The sequence below is a fragment of the Notolepis coatsorum genome (assembly GCF_963971535.1).
Source record: "Notolepis coatsorum genome assembly, chromosome: 8".
In the NCBI taxonomy this organism is placed as follows: Eukaryota; Metazoa; Chordata; class Actinopteri; order Aulopiformes; family Paralepididae; genus Notolepis; species Notolepis coatsorum.
In genome coordinates this window covers 31,204,788-31,226,935 of record NC_140172.1, presented here as the reverse complement: position 1 = coordinate 31,226,935, position 22,148 = coordinate 31,204,788, and the positions used below count along the sequence as shown (strand labels likewise).

The following is a 22,148-nucleotide window of genomic DNA, read 5'->3' as shown; positions in this document are numbered from 1 at the left end:
GATGAGAATTGTGATTTATTTTTTAATTGTATGGTTTGCTATTGACTTGAGTTTAGAATGTGCCTGATATTGAATGTCTAGCAAAAAATATGATAGTCCTTCCTAACACACACACATTGCAGACAGTGGTGTGTGAGAGATGCCTAGAGAATGCAGTCTCTCTACCACACACACACACACAGTGGTTGGAGCCAAAATACCATATCCTATGATAATTTTCTGAGTTTTGACAGTATAATGGTGGTTTTTCAGTACAAATTTCAATGTGATATGGATGATGGTTTAGTAATCATCCATACCTTGCATGGATCCATGATGGTGTACTGTACCTTCATGTTCGGTATACCTCCCCCAGCCCTACATTTCACCAGGTTCCAACAAAAGTTTGAATTTCAAACTAGATACGTTTGTCGTATATAACAGGGCATGACGAGGCGATTTCTCCCCCACTCACTGTCTTCCTCCAAAAGTGTTGCAAATGCGAGACCATTAAGCCCCAAATTCTAGATTCCTGCTCAAAATGCAGTAAATTATAATGGGGTAATGATGTAGTTGGCATAAACCACTATTAGGCTATGCTAGGTAGGTGTGTGTGTGTGTGCATGCCAGAGTAGAGTATAATGATGATCTAATAACAATACAGCCAACAAACTCACGCACACACACACCGTCACCTACCTAGCATAGCCTAATAGTGGTTGATGCTAACATCTGCAAACCAAACACAAAATAACTATCCACATAGACTAACTGGCGCATGTTTCTTTGTAACTTACTTTCAGAATAACAGTAATGCTGTGTAAAGTACTAAAGGTATAATGACCCAATAACCATACAAACACGCACACACAGCCGTGGTTGATGCTAACAGACCCTGCCTTTTTTTTTTTTTTATTATTATTATTATTATCTTTTTCCCCCTCCTTTTTCCGTTTTTCTCCCATCCCAATGTTAGTCGTTATGCCAATCCCCTTCCTGGTTGTTGCGCACTCTACCCCCTACCGTCGGTCTGAGAGGGCGCATACTATCAGTCTATCACATGCTTCCTCCGACACATGTGTAGCCAGCCCACTGCTTCTTTTCACCTGGCAGCGCAGACTCTCACTGGGGGAGTGTAACGTGTGGAAGGGTCACACTACCTCCCCCAGATCCTTCCCTCGCTGTGCAGGTGCCCCGACCGAACTGTAGGAGTCGCTGTTTACAACGACCAGGACCCACCCCAGCGGCTTTCCCACCCGCTGACACTGCCAATTGTGTCAGTATGGACGGCCGACCAAGCCGGCGGTACCGCAGCTGGATTCGATCCCACTGTCTCTGCGGTGGTAGTAGAGCCATATGGAATCCGCGATCACGGAATCGCGGACGGAATCGCGGAATTGAGCAATAAAAATGGAATCCACCATAAAAAAAAAATTAAAAATTAAAAAAAAAAAAAAAAAAAAAAAATTACTTTTTTTTTTTACTTTTTTTTTTTTATGTTGTGGAACTTGTACAGCACTTTGTTCAACTTTGTCAGTGCTGTAAAGTTTAAACCTTTTAAAATCTTAGACAAACAAAACACTTTGCTTTCATGAAATATTGTAAGCCATCATTTGAGGCTTTATAAAAGCAGCACAATGAACACAAATCTGTCAGTGCCGAGTCCGTCATCTTAAATAACAAACAGCATTGCTTGTTGTAGTTAACAAAGAGAGGCAGAGTTGATTTTGCAAAAATATATATAATTTTTTTTTTTTTTTTTAATAATCAAATTTTATTTTCATATTCGAATCCCATGCCCATCGAACGAAGCTTCGAAGCTTCAAAGTATTTAAGACGGCCCTATTAAATGGACTGTTATATCTTATTAAATTGTGGACATTTATTAATTCCCACTTATTAGACACTATTTCTGATGGTAAAATGAGCGTACAAAGCAAAATACAGAATTCTGAAATATTAAAACGGAAAAAACGGAATTTGGAAAAAAATAAAATGGAATTTGGAAAAAAATAAAACGGATTTCATATGGCTCTAGTAGACAGGCCGCCCACAGACCCTGCCTTTTAACAAAGTATCGTCACATAAAATTACCAAAAATGTTAGAAACCATTTCAGACAGATTTATTAGCATGACCAGATTACCTACCTTGTGCACGTCCTAGCCAAACTACTGCCATAAAGTAAACCACACCGCGTTGTCATTAATCGGGATCTCGGTCTCCCTGTATCTGGCCACTGGCCCGACACAAAGCCATAAACAACTGGTTTGTTGTGAATAATCAGGCTCCCGACGCTAATGATAGGCAGCCCTAACACACTACACACGCACACTACACACAGTGGTGTATGTGAGAGAGAGATGCCAAGGCAGAGAACACAGTCTCATAGACACACGCAGACAGTGGTTGGAGCAGTGCAATATAGCTGTTAAATTAGAGAGTGGTTAACTCAGATGGTCATCATCTGTTGGATGACAGAGTGTTTTGTTATGGCTCTTTCTCGAGCCGTGAAGTGAAACACTAAGGGCTAGATCCACAAAGAATGGATTGCACGGAGCAAGTTGCACCCTTACTTACAATTCATTATGAATTGAAAATGGGGGACCCTGATGTAAACAAGACGAAAGTCCTTCTCTGGTCTGCATCCCCTTAACAATTGTGTGTATTGAGCCGTACTGTGTTGTACCCATTCTGCAATCTGTTAATACAATTTTCAATCAATCAATCAGCACAGTGATTGATTGAATGCATACATTAATTCCAGACTGACTGCTGAAAGATTGTACAATTTAAACATTTTCTCTTTGCATACAACAAAATGTGCATTAAAGTCAAGTGCATTTTCTTTTCTCTGTAGGATAACTACAACAAAGTGCATTCAGAACAAAGCCAAGGTGCTTTAAAACTGCATAACGATCTGCATAAAGACACACACAGGACTGTTGTATTTACTACATCTCCCATGACTCTTAGCGGGGGATGACGTAGCTTACGAGAGACTGGTCAAAGAGGAATGGAAGCGTCAGCTAGCTTAACGCTAACGTTTAACCGCAACGGGCATATAGTAATGGCGAGGATATAAAGAATGTTAAAGACGCATTTATTGGATGCGTTGCTCGCAGAGTTTATAGAAACAGCGCAACTCCCAATAGGAGTTAGTTATCACAGGCTGCAGAACGCAGGAAGAGCTGCCAAGCTGCTCACGTTACACGTTGCACGTTTTGATTACGTCATCACAACAACACTTTAGGTTATGAACGTTACGTAACCCTGTTCTTTGACATTCAGTGATATTTTTCGGTGCTAAAACCCTTTCGGCCGAAAGCCGAAAGAGCCTTTTAAACCATTTTCGGCCGATAATTTTCGGCTGCCGAATATTCGGTGCATCCCTAATTGTAAGTAAGGGTGCAACTTGCTCCGTGCAATCCATTCTTTGTGGATCTAGCCCTAAGTGCTGCTATTCTTGTGTTTAGGGATGCCCCGATCGATCGGCCACCGATCGTTATCGGCCGATACTCAGTATAAATATGCAATCTGTGAATTCCGATAATTAGTCATATTCGCCGATAGCGGAAACCGATCAAGCGAAGCTCTCACTCGCTGTCTGTCTCAGACACACACGACCTGCAAACTGCCGCTGCTCCTCCTCCCTAGCCCCGCCCGCCCCCGTGTAGAGTTTGTAAACAAAGAGGTGCGGCTCCTCTGCTCGAGTCTGTAGTGCACTGCATTCGACCTGCGCTAACGTTAGCTACCTAGCTATCGTTACTGTTTAAACAAAATTACCCAGTCAACTATTCACGTTTAGTAGGCATTGTCTAACGGTATTTAGCTGGCTAGCTACCGATAGCTCCTGATATCAACAAATGATCCAGAAAGTCTAGTAGTTCATGTTCATACCTCAGTTAGCTTGCGTTAGCTGACGTTCGTTTACTGTTCAAAACGAAATGTCCCATTGAACTAAAGTTCTGTCTTAACGTCATCTAGCCGGCTAGCAGTAGCTACAGATAGCTCTTGATATCAATGTCTTATAACATTGATTTAATGCGTATTCGAGCTGAGGGCTTGCTGAATGTGAAATGACCAAAGCACTTAACGTTACCAATGGGGTCCCGCTGCAGCGCCGGAGAATCCTTTTTGGAGCTGGGCTACTAGAGTACACACAGACAGTGGAGCTGTTTGCAGATAGTGAGCATTTTGACTTGTTGCGTGGTGGCGATGTCTCGCAGTCGCAGATAATACAAGTACAAGTCTAATTATATAATATATATATTTTATAAAAAAAAAAAAAAAAAAAACTTTTTATATAAAATAATTTTTAATTTCTTTTTAATCAAAAACAATCGGTATCGGATCGGTATCGGCCGATATGGCTCACGACGATCGGTGATCGGTATCGGTGGCAAAAAACGTGATCGGGGCATCCCTACTTGTGTTGCAGCAATCTCAAATCTTGAGAAAGGAAGCCTCTTTCATGAAGGCTAAGTGCAAACGAATGACCATGAACCCTAGAACAAACATGTATACTTGGATCTGCACTTTTTTATGTATAATTTTTATTCTCTCGTCTGTGTCTAAACAACATATTTTTGTCTCCCAGTTTGCTAGCCAGAGGTAAGGCCTTCGCTACAGCTCACGATGTGCAGTTCTGTAGATCTTGGATGTCATCATCATTATTAACACATTGGTCGCCAAAAACGGCTTACGACGTGTTTGCCCGCCACGCGTTGAACACCAAGAAAGGCGAAAGCCGTTTTTTAAATCAATATTTCATTTTTTCGCCATGGCATTCATAATTCATCCAGCCTACCTCCGGGACTGCAGCGGGACCCGGAATGAGATTGCAACGCCTCAATACCGCCGCCTGGTGGATGGTCGGGCGAGTTACACTCTCGGACCGGAAGTTGTGATCGGTGCGTCGAGGAAATCCCTCCGGCAGTAATATCTTGCTACGGGACTACAGACAAACACTGGCGTGCATTTGGATCGCTTCCATAACGCAATAATCTATATGATTTCGGCGTTTATTGCGCCATACAAACCGAAAATGGATCTAGGCGATCGGCGTCAAATAATTGGGATCTTTTTCTTCCAGTCTCATCGGCGAACGGTAAGAGGACAGTAACGTTATTTTCAGCCCGATTGTGCGTTTCTTTGTTTGCAAACAGTCTGATCAATATATCAACCCATACTACATAAAGCCGTTACTGACGATAAAGGAATTATAGACGACCCCCGCCCCCCCCTTTCCTCCACGCATGATGAAGCATAATGTATACCGATCATATACATTTGAATTTTTTAATATAGCGTGTATAGGAAAGAAACGGCAATCGATAATCTATCATATGCGTTTGGGCCTATAACTAGCGTTTTTGGAATTACAGCAGAAAAGCTTATAAACATACTTATATTCAAGACGGTATTAACACAACAATGTATGAATGAAAAAATATAACGTTCCCACATCCGGAACGATAGATAATTGATGTTGAATGGGCCATAGTAATGTCAATATAATACAATTTTTAAAGTTATAGCCCTGCAAAGAAGGTAAACATCTCCATAGGCTTTCAACGGTGGCAGACTTGGTACTTTGATGGGTACAATGGCTGGCAGTCAATGTGTTAACACTGTGTCAAAGGTTAGGCCCCATGCAGGTGTTAGAAATCTCCCTCATGGGTGAAACTACACTAGTCAGATGTTGGCATCAGGCTAATCAATGTATTTCCGCTATCTCCAAAGCCGCCAAACTTGCCAGATAAGATAAGATATTCCTTTATTGATTCCCTTGGGGGAAATTCAGGCATCATAGCAGGAGGGGGGAGGGGAGGTACAGGTAGTAGAAGAAATACAGGTTGCGGAATTATAGTACAGTGGAGAAATAAAAATAGAATAAAAAGGCAGTGTAAACAATATACAATATAGTTAACTCTGGACATGTGCATATGGGCAACAAGGTGCGAGATGAGGGTATGTATGCCCTCTCAGTTATTTTGCCCTACAATAAATATGGTTACAATATATAATAATAATCTAAATATAATCTAAAATGCTAAAAGCTAAATATATGCAATATATAATCTAGTAATCCAATAATATAAAATGCTAAATATATGCAATATATAATCTGATAATCCAATAGTCTAAATTGTTAGAGCTGAAAGTTATCTGCATCTGGCTGGTGAGGTGACTTGCAATAATTTCTCACGATACCCAGGTCAGGAAAGTAACCTATTCTGTTGACCAAATGGAATGTTTTATGGAAAAGAGTCTGGTTGTTGAAACTCAACTGTCTGGTAGAGTCGATACATTTACCAGCCACAGGCAAAATTCACCAGTATTTGGCAGCAGGCGTCGGCCTCTCACCCCGGTGGCAACTTAACTGCCACACAAGCTTATCCAAAAGCTGTGGAAAACCTTGTGATAATGTCTCTGGATGCACCCATACTGATACTACTGGTATTGGATATCGGTCCAAGTCCAACGCCAGGCTAAATTAGTATCGGAGGTTTTCCTCAAATCCGATACCAAGAAACTTCAACTCAAAGTGACTTAATTTGCTCAATTATTTTGACACATAGATTCTATTGCAAAGATTTTTGTCTGGTGACCGGACCCCAAAATTATGATCCAAGTCTATACTGTTCAGTAAAAGCGATTTTAGATCGGATCGGTACTTGGTATTGGACAATACGGAAAGCTCAGGATTCTGAATCGGTACCGACAGTGGAAAAACTGGTATATAGGGCCACCCCTAATAGCATCAGTGTGTGTGTGTGTGTGTGTGTGTGTGTGTGTGTGTGTGTGTCTTTATGTACAGGTGTACCTGGTGAATCCTATAGAGAACCTGAGGAGCTACATCAACAATCGTCCACCTCTGGTTCTGTTTATGATCAGTGTCAGTACCGTGGCCATCGCCTTCCTGACCATCGGTTACTTCTTCAAGATCAAGGAGATCAAGGCCCCTGAGTTGACGGAGGTGGGTGAGGAAAGACGCGCGGCACCTCCGCAGGATCATTAGGCAATAATACGAGGGCGGCGACCTTTTCGGTGGAATTCTGTTGCTAGGCGGAATAGTTCGGGCGCCAAGTGTATTTCCTGTCGGCTACTGATATTGGCAAACAGTAACACTGCAACAGGAAATAAAACTTGGGCCAAATGTTTTATGTTTCACGTTAGAAAAGGTCTGTACCCTGAGATTCTGCCACCGCTGTGACGCAGTCATAGATCATCACAGCAGTGGCAAAATCATGTTATAGCGCAACTGTGAGTGTATTGTTGCTGTTATACCACAGTTTTATCGACAATATTATTAATGCCAAATCCATAGTATAGTGCTGCTGTTTTACTGGTGTATGATGGAAGTGTAGCAGTGAACAAAAGGCGTTGTAAGTGTATTATTGTGAAATGTTGCACACCTACGAAGAGAGTTGAACATTGCCTATCTTTTTTAGACTACTTTATAAAGAACTGAAAATCTATTCACTGTATCCATGGAAATGACAATGAAGGTATGGTTTCCTTACACTGAAAATATAGCCTGTTTACTTTGTTCAGAGAAGATTAATATTTGGTAGTCTTGTGATACTATATATACTATTCAAAGTTATTACTGCACGCAAAAAAATAAATAAAAACCAATTTAGTCACGTAGATCCGTTTTTATTACAGTTGCAAGCGGCAGCTTTGCATAGTGTGGAGATTTTGACACCCAGCAGAATGTTGCTCAGGTGGGGTCAGAGGTCTAAACTAACTATAATTCTTGCTATTCTATGTGAAATTCAGGACGTTTTTTTGCCCCGAGAGTGGCTTATAAGGCTTATAAATGAGGTGAAATTGGTTTTGTTTCTGATCATCTCAACACAAAATGTAAACCACAAAGCATCAAACCATGAAACAACCTTGACGTCTTTCATAATCCTCAGCCAGATAACCTCAATTGAACTAAAATCAACCACACTTGTGAATTACATAAAACACTGCACAGATAACAATATATGTCTCAAAGAGCCTGGGTCACATGACAACAGTATATGTTTTAACACTTTGGTTGCCACTTGTTAACATGGTGAAACATGGTTGAATGCCACCACCCACTTCAATGATAGCGTTGTGAACGCATAATCTCTGTCTTAAATTATGACTATGTGTCTAATCTGCCCGTCGCTTATCAATGACTTGTTTGCAGTCAACATTGTTGAAACGGATTGTTTTTTAATCGGTTCATTTCCGTTTTATAGCATTTTGAAAAGCCCTCGTTTTCTTGGAAAATATATAGATTTCGTGATAAACGGCATTTACTGGAATATTCTGGAATACACAAAAAACATTGACATTTTTCGGCCTATTTATGAATCGTTTTCAAATAAACGCTAGATTATCGATAGTATGTGTACTTATGCACGCTAGAGAAGCTATCTGACAAATATATTCTCATTTCCTGATCGCACACACACACATGGGGCAAACGCTGATATCTCTGTGAAAATAGATCCGATTACCCCAAGACTGGTAAAATAAATTGCTTACCTCAGATCAGATGTTCCAATTCCTGATTGCCATTCCAAATATCGATCGCGTTTATTGATTCAGCGCCGGGTACTGTAAATATGTATTCCACGCGTTTTTCGGCTCGCCAATCACTTCGGTCTCTTCAGATGCCTCGCCGGAAAAGTAAAATGAGGAGGCTGGACACCCCCGCCCCCCATCAGTCTAATCCAATGGGGTGCAGTACCATCCGGAGAGACGATAGGGGGCGGTATTTTCCCAATGGAGCTCAGAGAGAGTCTGCAGCACTAGCGTGAGGCTCGATTGATGAAATATGAATTCAAATCGCTAATAAAAAAAATACGACAAACAAACGCTATATAGCGTTGGTGGCATTCAACAGTCGGCATGAACTAACGACAAAACGCGTCCGTGGCACTCAGTGTTAATGAGCCTGGGTCACATGACAACAGTCGTAATATGTTTGATACGTTTTAATGAGCCTAGGTCACATGACAACAGTAGTAATGTGTGTGATGTGTTGTAATGAGCCTGGGTCACATGACCACAGTAATAATATGTTTCAATAGACCCCCACAACACGGGTGGCTAGGTGGCGCAGTGGGCAAGGCGCTCGCCACCAACGCAGGAGATGCTGGGTTCGAGCCCAGCTCTCGGCGTTGCTACCAGCTTGGCTGGTCGTTCATACTAATACAATTGGCAGTATTAGGGGGTGGGAAGCTGGTGGGTGGGGATCGGACGTTGTGGACAGCGACTCCTACAGGTCGGTTGGTGCGCCTGCGCAGTAGAATCAGGAAGCGACAGGGGCGGCGTGTCCCTCCCACGCAGACCCTCGCCGCTGAGAGGTCGTGCTGTGCAGGTGAAAAGATGCGACGGCTGCCTCCTCGAGTACCGGAGGGGACACGTGATGCAAGGCTTCGTCCACATTGCAGCCGGCTTGTGGGAGGCATGGCCAACAGCGTTCGAGACAGGGGAGGGTAGAATTGGACAATACGAAATTGGGGAAGGGAGAAAAATAGAAAACGGGGAGAAAAAGTAGATAAAAAAAAAGAATAGACCACCGCAACACTTCCGGTATTCTGAAATCATGGGAGAGTCAGCGGGGGGAGAAAATGGATGAATGTGGATGAGAGCCATGACATTAAGTGGTTGTAGCTACTGCTGTGGGGGGTGCTGGAGACATGATCCAATATACTGTTATACACCTGAGTCTCCTGAACACGGAGAGACCAATCCCAAGTCGATCGGCACTTTCTCAGCCGAGCTATAGTCACTTTTCCGCACCTACTCCCGAACTACGCATGCGCAGAGATTGCTCACAGAGTCTAGGTTAATCAATCTGCGCATGCATAGTTCGGGAGTAGGTGCGGAAAAGTGACTATAGCTCGGCTGAGAAAATGCCGATCGACTTGGAACTGGTCTCTCCGTGTTCAGGAGACTCATGCGTATACAAGTCTATTGGATCATGTCTCCAGCACCCCCCACAGCCGTAGCTACAGCCACTTAATGTCAAGGCTCGCATCCACATTCATTAATCCCCCCCCCCCCCCCGCTCTCTCCTCCATGAGCTCAATGTAACGTAGTTAAGTGCAGTGGGCTATGACCCTGGGTCACATGGCGACAGTAGTAACATGTTTGTGATGTGTTTCAATGAACCTGGACCATTTACATTGTAAGGAAGGACAGAATAACCATCATTCCAAACTTCCCTACAGTCAGAAACCCTTTGCTTTTGTCATGAAAAGAGCACGTGTTGCTAATGTTTGGAACACTCTGTGTGTACACCCTCAGGACTGGAACACCTTCTTGCTGCGCTTCAACGAGCTGGACCTGTGTGTGTCGGAGAACGAGACTCTCAAACACAACCTGAACGACTCGGCTACGTCGGAGAGCTCGGTGGTGAACAGCGGCCAGCTCTCCCTCCTGCTAGACGACTCGGGCCCCATCAACATCTCAGTCCCCATCACCCTCACGCTGGACCCCCAGAGACCCTTCGGGGGCTATTCCCGCAACCTCACCCACCTGTATGCCACGGTGCTGGGGCATCAAGTCGGTCTGAGTGGTAGGCCATTCCCTCTTTATTTGCTGCGCTAGATTTAACTTGTGTGCTTGTGGGGGGGTATCCAGATCAAAATAAAAACCAAGCGGTAAATTGACAGGACTGTCATTATTATTATTATTTTAATTTGTTTATTTGACACGTTCAAATACAGCAGTTAAAAACAATTGTAATGCATATCATCAAGGATAACATGACAAAGTCCTGGACTTATTTCCATTGTGGTCCCTTGTTGTTCCATCATCCCAGGACAATTTGCATTTGTCATTATTTGTGAACGTGTACCATTCTGCACTGATTTCTAAAGGTAGGGGGGGGGGGGGGGGGAATCACAAAATATAATGACTGTTTCTGGCAGTTTGTTGTACTGAAGTACCGATGGCAGAGCAGGTCATTATGGCGTTATAGGGGAACGCAACACTTCTTCAAGCTTTTAAACGTTTCCATTAGGGGCAGGGATGCGAACGACACATGTCGAAGGCATTTTCAGACGAGTCGCTTTTTTCTGAAGTAGGCTTAAAAAAACATATGTATTTAATATTGTCACAGAGGACTCTGCCAACGCTGTCCATGCCTCAGTGGTAATGTGGCAATTTTGTCAGCTTTAAAGACAGAAATGTACAGAGAGAGGCGCCTCTTTGAGTGTACATTTTCTCTAGTCCCAAAGTAATTGTTTTGCGACACGGCGCTGTGTATTGAGCCCCGAGAAATGCTCCACCAGTTCAAGAAAACCTTTCCCACTGGGCAGAATATCTTAGGCTACCATTTTAGCAACCAAATCAGTGACTCTCTCTGCCCGCCGGCTCTCACACTGACGATACTTCACAGCGGAGTGGGTCCTGCTGCTCTGCCTGTCACCCCACTTGGCCAGGATGTTTCATTTTCAAGGTGATTTAACATCGTGGACGTAGACGTGTGATATGCAAACTTTACGCTGCATATTTTGCACCGGACTGTTCTTTTTCATCTAGTTTCACGAAATAGTCCCACACTTCTTTGTTGGCTTACCAGCAACCAGAGTAGCTGCTTCTGGTTTGAAATATCTCATCTACATCTTGAAGGATTATTATTTTCTGTCATGTTATGACTTCAAGTTGAAGCTTTCAATGACCTCTGTGTGCCTAATTGCACTGCTTGTGAAAATAATAGCACGGTTGGTTTAGCTTGTGTGATGTAGATTTGAGATCCATAGCCACGACTAAACCAAACTATTAAATTCAAGATGCTTTGAGTCTTGCGTTAACAATATTGCTAAATGGTGGGCATTGTTCACACATGCATTGCATTCAGGAGGATGCGACCCTCTCTGCGTGCCCTCCTGTCTCCGGAGGTCTCGTAGTGGTGACCGGAGTGCCGGACGTCCCGCGATGATGTCGGGGAGCTCGCGACCCTCTCTGCGCCTCTCCCCATCTCCGGCTGTCCCTGAGCAATGACCGGAGTGTTGAATGTCCCGTGATTAAGACGGGGAGGACGCGACCCTCTTTGCGCCGCCCCTGTGCCTCAAATAGATTCGCTATCGGCTCTATCTTCAATCTTTCAAAATGTTCAGTTGCTATCGCTATCAGCTATATCTTTAATCTTTCAAAATGTTCAGTTGCTATTGCATGCACTCATCTGTGTTTCACTACACACTTGAGTGCATGCTTACCAACTGTTAGTCTGCAACACTACTATCACCGACATCTAAGAAGGGAGATCCCCCCTTGAATGGCCCTTCTAAGGTTTCTCTCCTCCACACTGCCTGTGGAGCATTTTCCCCTATTGTTAGGTTTTAGTGAGTTTTTCCTTACCTTCGTGTGGGGTATGTCTGGGAGTGCTTGCATTCTTTCATTTATTTGCATTTATTTTAAATTTGTTGGACCTTATGGTGTCCTTGTTCTGTTCTTGACTTATTGTTATGTTTTCTTCTCGACTTGTTTAAAGAAGACATGTACGGCCCATGGGGACATTAACGTGTGTTGTTGGGCCTTATAAATAAATTTGATTTGATTTGATTATCTACATTTAGGTTTTATTTCCCCCACATACCACTCCACCCATACTTGTAGTGTTGAAGCATGTTAAACTTCAAAATGTCCATAGGTATGGGTATACAGTGACCAAGCCTAGATGTCCTGCTAAACCTGTTTAAAAGCAAACAAGTTTGTGTAACATTAGCTCTATTGACAAGCTTTGTATGAACAAACGTATGTATAACGAACCGCCACGGATTCTGAAGTTTAAGTCAATACCTCGTCCTAACTCATTATTGCAAGTTGTGTTTTCTAAGGGATCAAGCATTTGGAAAAGCGCTATATAAATCCGATGTATTATTATCAACCGAAAGTTAAAGAGTCTCGGCAAAGAAAACCCAAGCGGTTGCTGAAATACAGCATAAAATTGCCCTTTTCTCTCCGAAGTCTCCTTTCAAATCCTCCAGTCGACAAACGCCAGTCGCCGATAAGATCAGCACCATGATGGGTTAACAGCTATAGTAATGTCTTTTATTGGCGACCAGTGGTGGCAGCACCAAGCTTTCCCAGAAAACCACGTACAAAGCTTGTCAATAGAGCTAGTGTAACATATAATTGTGTGTGTTTGTGCGTTTATTTTTTTCTGTGCGTGCGCAGGCCGGGAATCTCACGAGGAGATGAACATCACGTTTACCTTGCCTGTGTCGTGGAACTCTGACGACTGCGTGCTGCACGGCCACTGTGAACAGGTGGTGTTCAGCACCTGCATGACCATCACGGCGGCCAGCAATATCTTCCCCGTCACAGTGTGAGTTGGACCGGCCCCCAGGCAGTAGGAAGGAAGTCATCTGTGGTGTCGTCTTGAAGAAAACACAATGTTTCATTAAGGCTTTAAGGCTGTGTGACCCTTTTGGCTTCAGTATCTTAAAAGTAGAATCAGAGGGAGGGAGATCAGCGCGGCTGTGATGTGGTTGTAGGCACCGATGATACAGGGTGGTGAACAGTATTTCATTACAAATCTTGTTGAACACATGAATGAATAGTAATGGAAAATCTAACTTGTTGGTTTGAGAGGAAGGCACTGTGGCAGTACACTTAATTTCTGTGTTTAGTTTAATTGCCTAAGACTTTGCCGACCGCCTTAAAAGGAACGTGCCAACATTATGGGAAATGCACTTACATTCTTCTCCAGATTCAGACAAGAAGATTGATACAAATGTTCACCACAAATTAATAGAAGTGGATACGGACCAGCTAGCCTAGGCGCTGGCCAAAAAGACCTCTCCCAGAGTTTTAAGCTACGCTAGTTGATTGATGGCACGCATGTCTGTTGTGACATTGCAGAGAAATACGTCTGTTAAGGATGGGATGATGTGCTTATGTCGCCATATGATACACGATATGGAGTTAACGATACAAAGAAGTTTGGGTTTGCTGTACAAACTGTGTAATGGGCGACAGAGAGCGTGTAAAAGTGATGGGCAAGTCATCTAATTTGTGATTACTACTGCAGCAGAATAAAATGTAGCTGATGTGTTTTTCTGTCCCTCGATACGTATCGTTGGGTTTATATTGAATTTCCATATATTTCCCCCATCCCTACCGTCTACGGTTGACTTATGGATGGCACTCAAGTTCCTCACTCAAAGGAGATATATACGGTACTCGGATCTGATGTTTGCCGTCTTGGTGTTTTGCAGGCAGCCGCCCCACTGCGTCCCAGAGACTTACACCAACGCCACGTCCTGGTACAAGCTGTTCGCCACGGCCCGGGACTCCGACACCAAGTACAGTCAGGACTATAACCCCTTCTGGTGTTACAAAGGAGCCATTGGCAAGGTGTACCACGCTCTGAACCCCAAGCTCACCGTCATCGTCCCTGATGTGAGTCGGCACTTTCATTATTATTGTTTTCTGTTGGAAGGAGGGCGACGGGGCCTAGAGATGCTGTGTAAAATTAAGAAATGCCGGTTAACCTTAGGAAAAATCATGGAAATCATGGTGATTAGTATAAAAGTATAAATTATTATAAACAATATAAAGCAGCTGCAACGATCTGACCTCTTGAAAAGACCGATAGATTGTTTGGTTGTTTAAATTCACGAATAAAGGAGAAATAAAGAAAATGAGCAGTGGTGCTTTCTAGCTGGCCTGAACGCTCTTTAATAACCTAAAACCATCTGCTCCACAGCAGAGCATGTAACCTGCCGCAGAGCGTGCCTGGGTGGGAGAGCCGCGGGAGCCGAGCTAAAGAGAGAGTGAGCCTGTCTCAGCGGACCCTAGAAGCTGGAGGCCATACATCACTCTGAAACAAATCCACAAGCCTGTGTTGTAATAATAGATATGAATAATAATAGAATGGCTCGTGGAGCTCAGAGGGTCTCCCCCATTTATTTAACTCTACAACGGCTCGGAGGGTCTCTATTTATTTAACTCAATAACGGCTCGGAGGTTCTCCATTTATTTAACTCAATAACGGCTCGGAGGTTCTCCATTTATTTAACTCAATAACGGCTCGGAGGTTCTCCATTTATTTAAAGGGGCTATGTATTGCTATTCCTAGCACTATTTGGGCAACTTTACACAATTCCTGTTAGTCTATTGAAGACATTTGTAAGGTTTTTTTCAAAAAAATGCATTGTTTTATATTTCTAATCAAGTACTCAAAACCATCATTTTTCAGCCTCAAGGAATCAGGCTGTTATGGCCTGGCTCCGCCCATAAGCACTTTGAGTGACAGTGCCACACAGTCTGCACTGGTAGAGGGAGGGAGGGAGGGGGGGGAAGAGAGAGAGAGAGAGAGGGAGGGGGTGGGAGAGAGAGAGAGAGAGAGAGAAAAAAAAGACAGTCCGCCGGCAGCTTGTGGTTTTTTTTTTCTTTCTTTCAATCTCCCGTTTGCGTGTGTGGCGCGCTGCAGGTCCCCCCCCCCCCCCAAGTGCTCTCTATCTCTCTCCCTCTCTCTTCCTTTCTCCCTCCGCCGGCAGCTTGTGGTTTTTTTTTCTTTCTTTCAATCTCCCGTTTGCGTGTGTGGCGCGCTGCAGGTCCCCCCCCCCCCCCCCCCCCCCCCCTAGTGCTCTCTATCTCTCTCCCTCTCTCTTCCTTTCTCTCCCTCTCTAGTATGAGGAAATGGTTTCGCTGTGTACAGTCAGTCTAGGTAGAATGGGGGCGGGCATTAGCTCCAACCACAGAGCCAATCGCATCACTGTGCGCTACCCAGCGGCCATATGACGCGTATTGGCCGTTCAAAAAAAATATTACCTGATTTACTAGACGAGGAAGGGGGCTGGGCTGAATCTGAGCAATCCGCCAATATGGTATTTAGACCCTAAAACACATTGATACGAACTCCTATTACTATAATACAATGCTAGAGACTGAAAAATGACATTTATAATACATAGCCCCTTTAACTCAATATTTCCCAAATAGTGCAACATTTCCCTCGGGATGAATAAAGTATTTAACTCAACAGCACTCGGTGGGTCAACATTTATTGACCTAGCTCAACAACACAGGCAGGAGTCCGAGGGTCTATTGACGGGACTTTATTTGGAATATAATGTATAAGCAAAAGTAGCATACTTTTCAATAAAACGTATTATAGATCTACATACCTTGATGACCTCAATAAACACACATACTTGTTGAGTTTCTCCCATTTGTCCAGGACACGTGGACCAGCAACAATTTCAAGCTTATCTGCATCTACAGCAAAAGTATTTCTTTTTTGTAATGGCCTATTCAAAACGTTCTAAAACTTTACTGTTTTCCAAATGGGAGAGTGTAGTGTTCTAATTTTGTAAACCATTGAAATAACAAGGCATCAGTTTACTCATTTTATGCAGCACCATGGATAGGGATACATGGAGGTTCCTCTTGTGCCTGTTACCGCTAGGTGCTCCCCCATAATAAGGAATGGAAAAGCCTGTATCTTGTGCATTGCACTGCATAAAACTAAGGTGTGTCCTCCTAAACTGCCCCCTGGAACAGTAGAACTAGGCTGCGGTTACATTGATCCGTCAGATAGAAATTTGATGGAAGGTAGTATTACCTTTTGTTGGCTTATTTTTTATTGGAACCTAACTTAATCGTCCCTTTGCAGAAACAACAGCTTTGCAGATAGTAACGTGTCTGTCGGTTCCAAAATTTCATCCCCTCCAAACTTTTTTGTCTGTCAATACGTACACACATCTGGCCGAGACGGACACGACATCAACCTTGTCCAACAACCGGATACTCCTTGTTAAAAAAAATGTGTAACTGTATTAGTTGAAGTTTTTCAACAAAATATTTTTAACTCAAAGAAAGATGGGATTCCGAAGCGAGATTCAACCAACAGGTGTATGGTCTCATAACATCTTGCCAAAAGGACTACAGTTGCGAATTAGCCAGCTGGCTAACACAGACACATTTACAGAAATGTTGATTAATGTGTACTGTCCTTTTTAAATAAACTGAAACTGAATTAAAAACAAGACGTAGACTGACTGAGGATTTGGACATTTACAGGGGCCAGTTTCTAATTGCAGCCACCGGTAGGTCAGGGTTTCCGTTAGAAAATATTGGTGCCGGTCTCTGTGTCCTGCAAGATTTCAATCTCCCGGACAAATGGGAGAAATTCTGGTCAGAGTTTATTGAGCTTAAAAACAATTGATAGGCAGGCTATATAAAGAATGACATCCTCAAGGCATGTAGATTTTTTATATTTTAACTTAAAACTAGGCTACTTTTGCGTATACATTATATTCCAAATAAAATAAGTCCTGTCGATAGACTCGCATGCTGCTGCTGACTTGAAATCAAATAGGCGAATTTGGCCCGACATTAAACGGCAGTCTGTTATAATCACATTTTTATGAGCTAACGAATTCCGTTATATTGGACATTTGTATTAATTATATCAAGCTGAACTGAGAAATTTGGCACTACTGACTAGAGAGAGAGAGACTGCAACATTATCGTGTGGGGTTCACTGAAATCTAAACGTTGTGTGATTTGCCGAATCTAATGACTATCTCCGCCTCCCAACGAAGCGATACGCTAATCCAGCATCAAGCTCCCGCCCCCGCCATTCTCATCAGAAAACCACAGGTCGCGCTGCAGCAGCTGTCACACCCCAAATTAATCTCGACATCGCTTCACCAATACTCGTATCAGAACACTACACACATATCATAATGTCATATCATAATCCAGCTTCCTCATTTTACTTCTCGGGCAAGCCACCAGAGGGGATCAGATTCATTTCCGAGCCCCAAAACAGCGTGGAATACATATTTCCAGTACCCAGCATTGGATCAATAAACGCAATCGATATTTGGAATGGCGATCAGGAATTGGAATAATCTTCTGGGAGAACATCTGATCTGAGGTAAGGAATCTATTTTACCAGTCTTAGGATAATCAAAGCTTTTTTCACAGAGATATCAGCGTGTGCCTTATGTGTGTGTGTGTGTGTACAATCAGGAAATAAGAGATTTGATTTTTCAGCTCGCTTCTCTAGCATGCATAAGTACACATATACTATCGATAATCTAGCGTTTATTTGAAAACTATTCATAAATAGGCCGAAAAATTACAACGTTTTTTGTGTATTCCAGAATATTCCAGTAAAGGGCGATTATAACAGAATCTTTATATTTTCCTGACTTTCAAGAAACGAGCGTTTTTCAAAATGGTATAAAATGGAAATGAACCGATAAAAAAAATAAAAATAAAAATCTGTTTCGACAATGTTGACTGCAAACAAGTCATTGATAAGCGACGGCCAGATTAGACACATAATTTAATTTAAGATGTAGTTTATGCGTTTGCACATATGAGAGCTCTATCATTGAAGTGGGTGGTGGCAAGGAAGCACTAAAGCTCACACCGAGCTCCGGCATTGAAAGTGTTAAGATACATTTTGTGGTGAATTAAGCGACATACTGTAGTGGAAATTACTAAGAGAACATCCGATGAGCCCAGTAAATCATTCTGAGTCGAGTTATATAAGAAAAAGAACATAGATTTATTCATTGTGGCCACAGTGAAAATGATCAGTTTATAGAGAGACACACATGTGTACACACAAGCATCTGACTAGAAAGTGACCAAGAGGTCTGATCAGACACAGATTAAATACACAATTGAAATGACGTACATTAGACATCCAGATATGACAGAAAGGTACAACCAAAATATATAGCCTTGGACCTCTCCTATCTCCTCAAACCTTGGTTCGCTGTTAAAGAGACAGTCAGACTAGCCTAGTGTCTGCTGTAGTCAGACTTGTTTACTAGTTGACCTACCGTAATTCCTCTAATAGTGACCCGGGCTTGTATTTGCTTAAACTGTAGCGGGTACCAGGCTTTTATTAGGAGGAGGCATGTATAAGAGAGAGGCCTATATTTCTAATTTTCAAACAGATCATAATGAATAAATCAACATTTTGTGTCAGTTTGAACCCAGTAAAATGTACCGGTAATGGGTTCATTTATTGAAACCAAGTACTGTATGAAATAGTAAACAGTGCAATTACAGGTGGTCACTGGTCATTTCAACGTTTTCAAAGTGAAATCAAGTAACTTTACCTTAGCAGCTCAGTATGCAGCTCAGTATATTAGTAACCCGGCTTGTATTAGGAGGTCGGCTTATAATTGCTTAGCTCAAGAGCGCACCCGGCCATTAATAGAGACCCGGTTTGTAATTGAATACCGGTCACTATTAGAGGAATTACGGTATATTAAACTACGGTAGTCAAGCTGTACAGAGATTTAAACACAGATGGACATAGATAACATTTTCCATAACAATACTATATAGTGCAGAATCTTCCCACAAAAAAAACATTTGTCGGTAGATGACTTGTCTGTAAATTAATTGGCGGTAGATGACTTGTCTGTAGATGACTTGTCTATAGATGCCTCCGACATGTGGTCGTTCACATCCCTAGTCTGTATTTTCTTGAGTGCAAGCAAAGACTGTCCCTTTCTAATTGTCAGGATGACCGCTCTCTGATCAACCTGCACCTGATGCATACCAGCTACTTCCTGTTCGTCATGGTCATCACCATGTTCTGCTATGCAGTCATCAAGGGCCGGCCCGGCAAAGTTCGGCAAACCAACTCCGACTTCTGCCCTGAGAAGGTATGATCCACACCTAAAACGATATGTGATGGGGGTAGACTAGAGTAGAATACAACGCACCACATGGCAATAGTCTTTCATACATAAGGGGAAATTCCATCACAGAACAGCTTTTGTCTTGTTTGGCAGAACGCGATTCACCTGCGCAAATGTGTCATTTGTTTCCTCGTAGAAACCTTGCTTTCTATGCATCTGGCATTTGGACAAGAGTGATGTCAATTTGACAGCGACCTCTTTCCTGAGAATATAAAAATTAAATAATGTAAAGTTCAAACTGCCAAACAGGAGAGAAGGAAAACTATATATTTTAGTTTGAGAAAGAGAAGGGCCACCCCTTTGTCGCTGTCACAAAACAAATGTCTCTCCTTCTAGAGCTCTGATCTACACTTTTTTTTTGGTTTGTTTATCCATTCATGATTGTGGGTCAGCTTGGCAACTTGTCAAGTTGGTATGAAAGCCTGTGCTGGAATTTCCCTGTAGGTACAGCAGTAGCAGCCTGGCCTCGCCTGGATTGTTTGTAGAAATATGCACCCCTATGCAGAAAATGTATCGATGGTCCACCTGTGTTCCACTGTCAAAACATCTCTGCCCAAAGAGAAAGTCAACTAACCGGTTCTTTCAAAGGTTGTGACATACATGTGCAGAGATGGCTCTGTGCAGGAGTGTGAAAAAGATGACAATCTTTAGAAGAACCCGCTCAGCTAGCGATGGAGCATGCAAGCCAGATGGCAAGATTTCAAGTGAAAATCCAGCCTAAAATAGAATTCACACGTTATTTAAATAATGCTGTACAGCTCAGTTTCTGTTAGTTTGGAAATATGAACAAGTCTCTCCTCAAGCTGAACAGCAGAGAGACAGGACTCTAGTGATGATGTCAGCAGGAGACGGATCCTAGAGCTGCTCCATACACCGTGAATCATGGAACGACTCCTAGGACACTATGCCAGCATTCATGCTGATTTTACTGGGATATCATATGGGTACTGAGCTGTAAGCCTGACATTTAAATACAACTAATTATTTATTTGTATGAGCCCAAAATGTCTGTCACTGATTTAATTTGTCATTGCACCAACTCCAAAAAGTCTCACTTCATGACGTCATAAATTCTAAAAGTGTTGATAATCTGATTTCCAGTGTGGACTGAGCTGTTCCAAGATCATTGGGATAGCAAAATGTAAATTTAGTTTTAGGGTGAATTTACATCAATTTACGCTCATTGCAAAGCCCATCGGATAATCCCTCCTCCTGACTGAGTAGGCTGCAGCTTTGACTTCATCATATCTTATAATTAGGGTGATGGAGGAAAAAGATTATATCACGATATTCAGAAGCCCTTCGATAGCAATATATATATATCATTAAAACAAGATAATCGAGATACATTTCTTGTCCTGTAAATGCAGCATGCCCTTCCTTCACAGCGATGCGCTCTGCCACTCCCCCCACCCAAGCCCAAACAATAGTTTTAGTGTTGAGAGGGAGTTATTTTGAAACGTTTTTAGTAACTTGTAGAAGATGACAGAAAGGCAGCCTTTGATCGAGAAGAAAGGTAAAACAAATTCAGTCGTCGCCATATGATGTCCTCAAATCAACGAGTAATCATGTTTAATAATTGTAATTTCAATATCAATCAAAATAATCATGATTATGATTTTTGCCATAATCAAGCAGCCCTATGCTTGGGTATGAAAAATTGCATGTTGGATGATCCAGTCGGATGTTTATCATACCGGTCCTGCATGGTAATTGGAAGTGTGATACAATAAATAGATTTTCATCGTAATACGATATGAAGGTATTCTATATATATATATATTGATATATTGCCCAGCCCTAACTTATGGTACTGTATTGGAAATCATATGTCTCTTCTCTCTTTAAATTTTTTTTAATAAAGTGTTACTGATGGTTGTTGGTTGTATACTTGAAGTTATATCTGAACTTCATACAGTACATAGGTTTAGAATAAATAACCATCAGTCTAAGAAAGGGACTGCATGCGGCTGCAAAACCAACAGTTGTGATTGGAGGATCAAGAAAAGAGGGCGAGTTTGAGTTTGTGAATTGGCATGTGACCATGTGTATTAAAAAAACAAAAAAACACAACTAACTACACCTACCTGGTCTAACTGGTTTTTGTTCCCCGTTTTGAAAACAGAAGTATCAACGTGTAAGATGACTGTGACAAGTGAGCATTCCTTGAGTTTTACACAATCCTTGGCTCCTGCGGTTAACTCGCTCTGGGGATCTGCTGGTGCTTCTGGTGCTGTTTGGCTGCATGTAATGATCACAGAACTTGATTTGGTAGAATGGGGGCGTTTCCCATAGGAATCAACTAATCAACATTCATGAAATTGTCAAGTGGCTGGAATGTTTGATAATGTTGCCATGGAACTAAATGCTGGTTTGGTAAAAAAAAAAAAAGAGATAAAGATGTTGACTAAGTTTCCTTGACGACCACGCAGAAGACCACGCAGAAATTCAGTGTCCATGAGACGGCACTGGGACCAAGTTTCCA

General features: G+C 42.4%; 1 protein-coding gene across 4 annotated transcripts in view; it reads left to right on the top strand.

Moving 5' to 3' along the window:
- tmem248 (transmembrane protein 248) overlaps positions 1-22,148 on the top strand; it is a gene marked incomplete at its 3' end in the record, with an annotated part of 29,799 nt that overhangs the window by 1,557 nt on the left and 6,094 nt on the right. Inside the window, exons 2-7 of one of the 4 annotated variants that reach the window (XM_084320866.1) lie at positions 6,802-6,960; positions 10,281-10,551; positions 13,158-13,308; positions 14,201-14,384; positions 19,484-19,627; positions 21,789-21,818. In XM_084320866.1, coding sequence (XP_084176992.1) covers positions 6,802-6,960; positions 10,281-10,551; positions 13,158-13,308; positions 14,201-14,384; positions 19,484-19,627; positions 21,789-21,809 — 930 coding nt within the window. Of the gene's footprint in view, positions 1-6,801; positions 6,961-10,280; positions 10,552-13,157; positions 13,309-14,200; positions 14,385-14,691; positions 14,809-19,483; positions 19,634-21,788; positions 21,819-22,148 lie in introns of those variants that run through there. The other 3 variants (XM_084320867.1, XM_084320868.1, XM_084320869.1) reach the window with 3 other exon arrangements.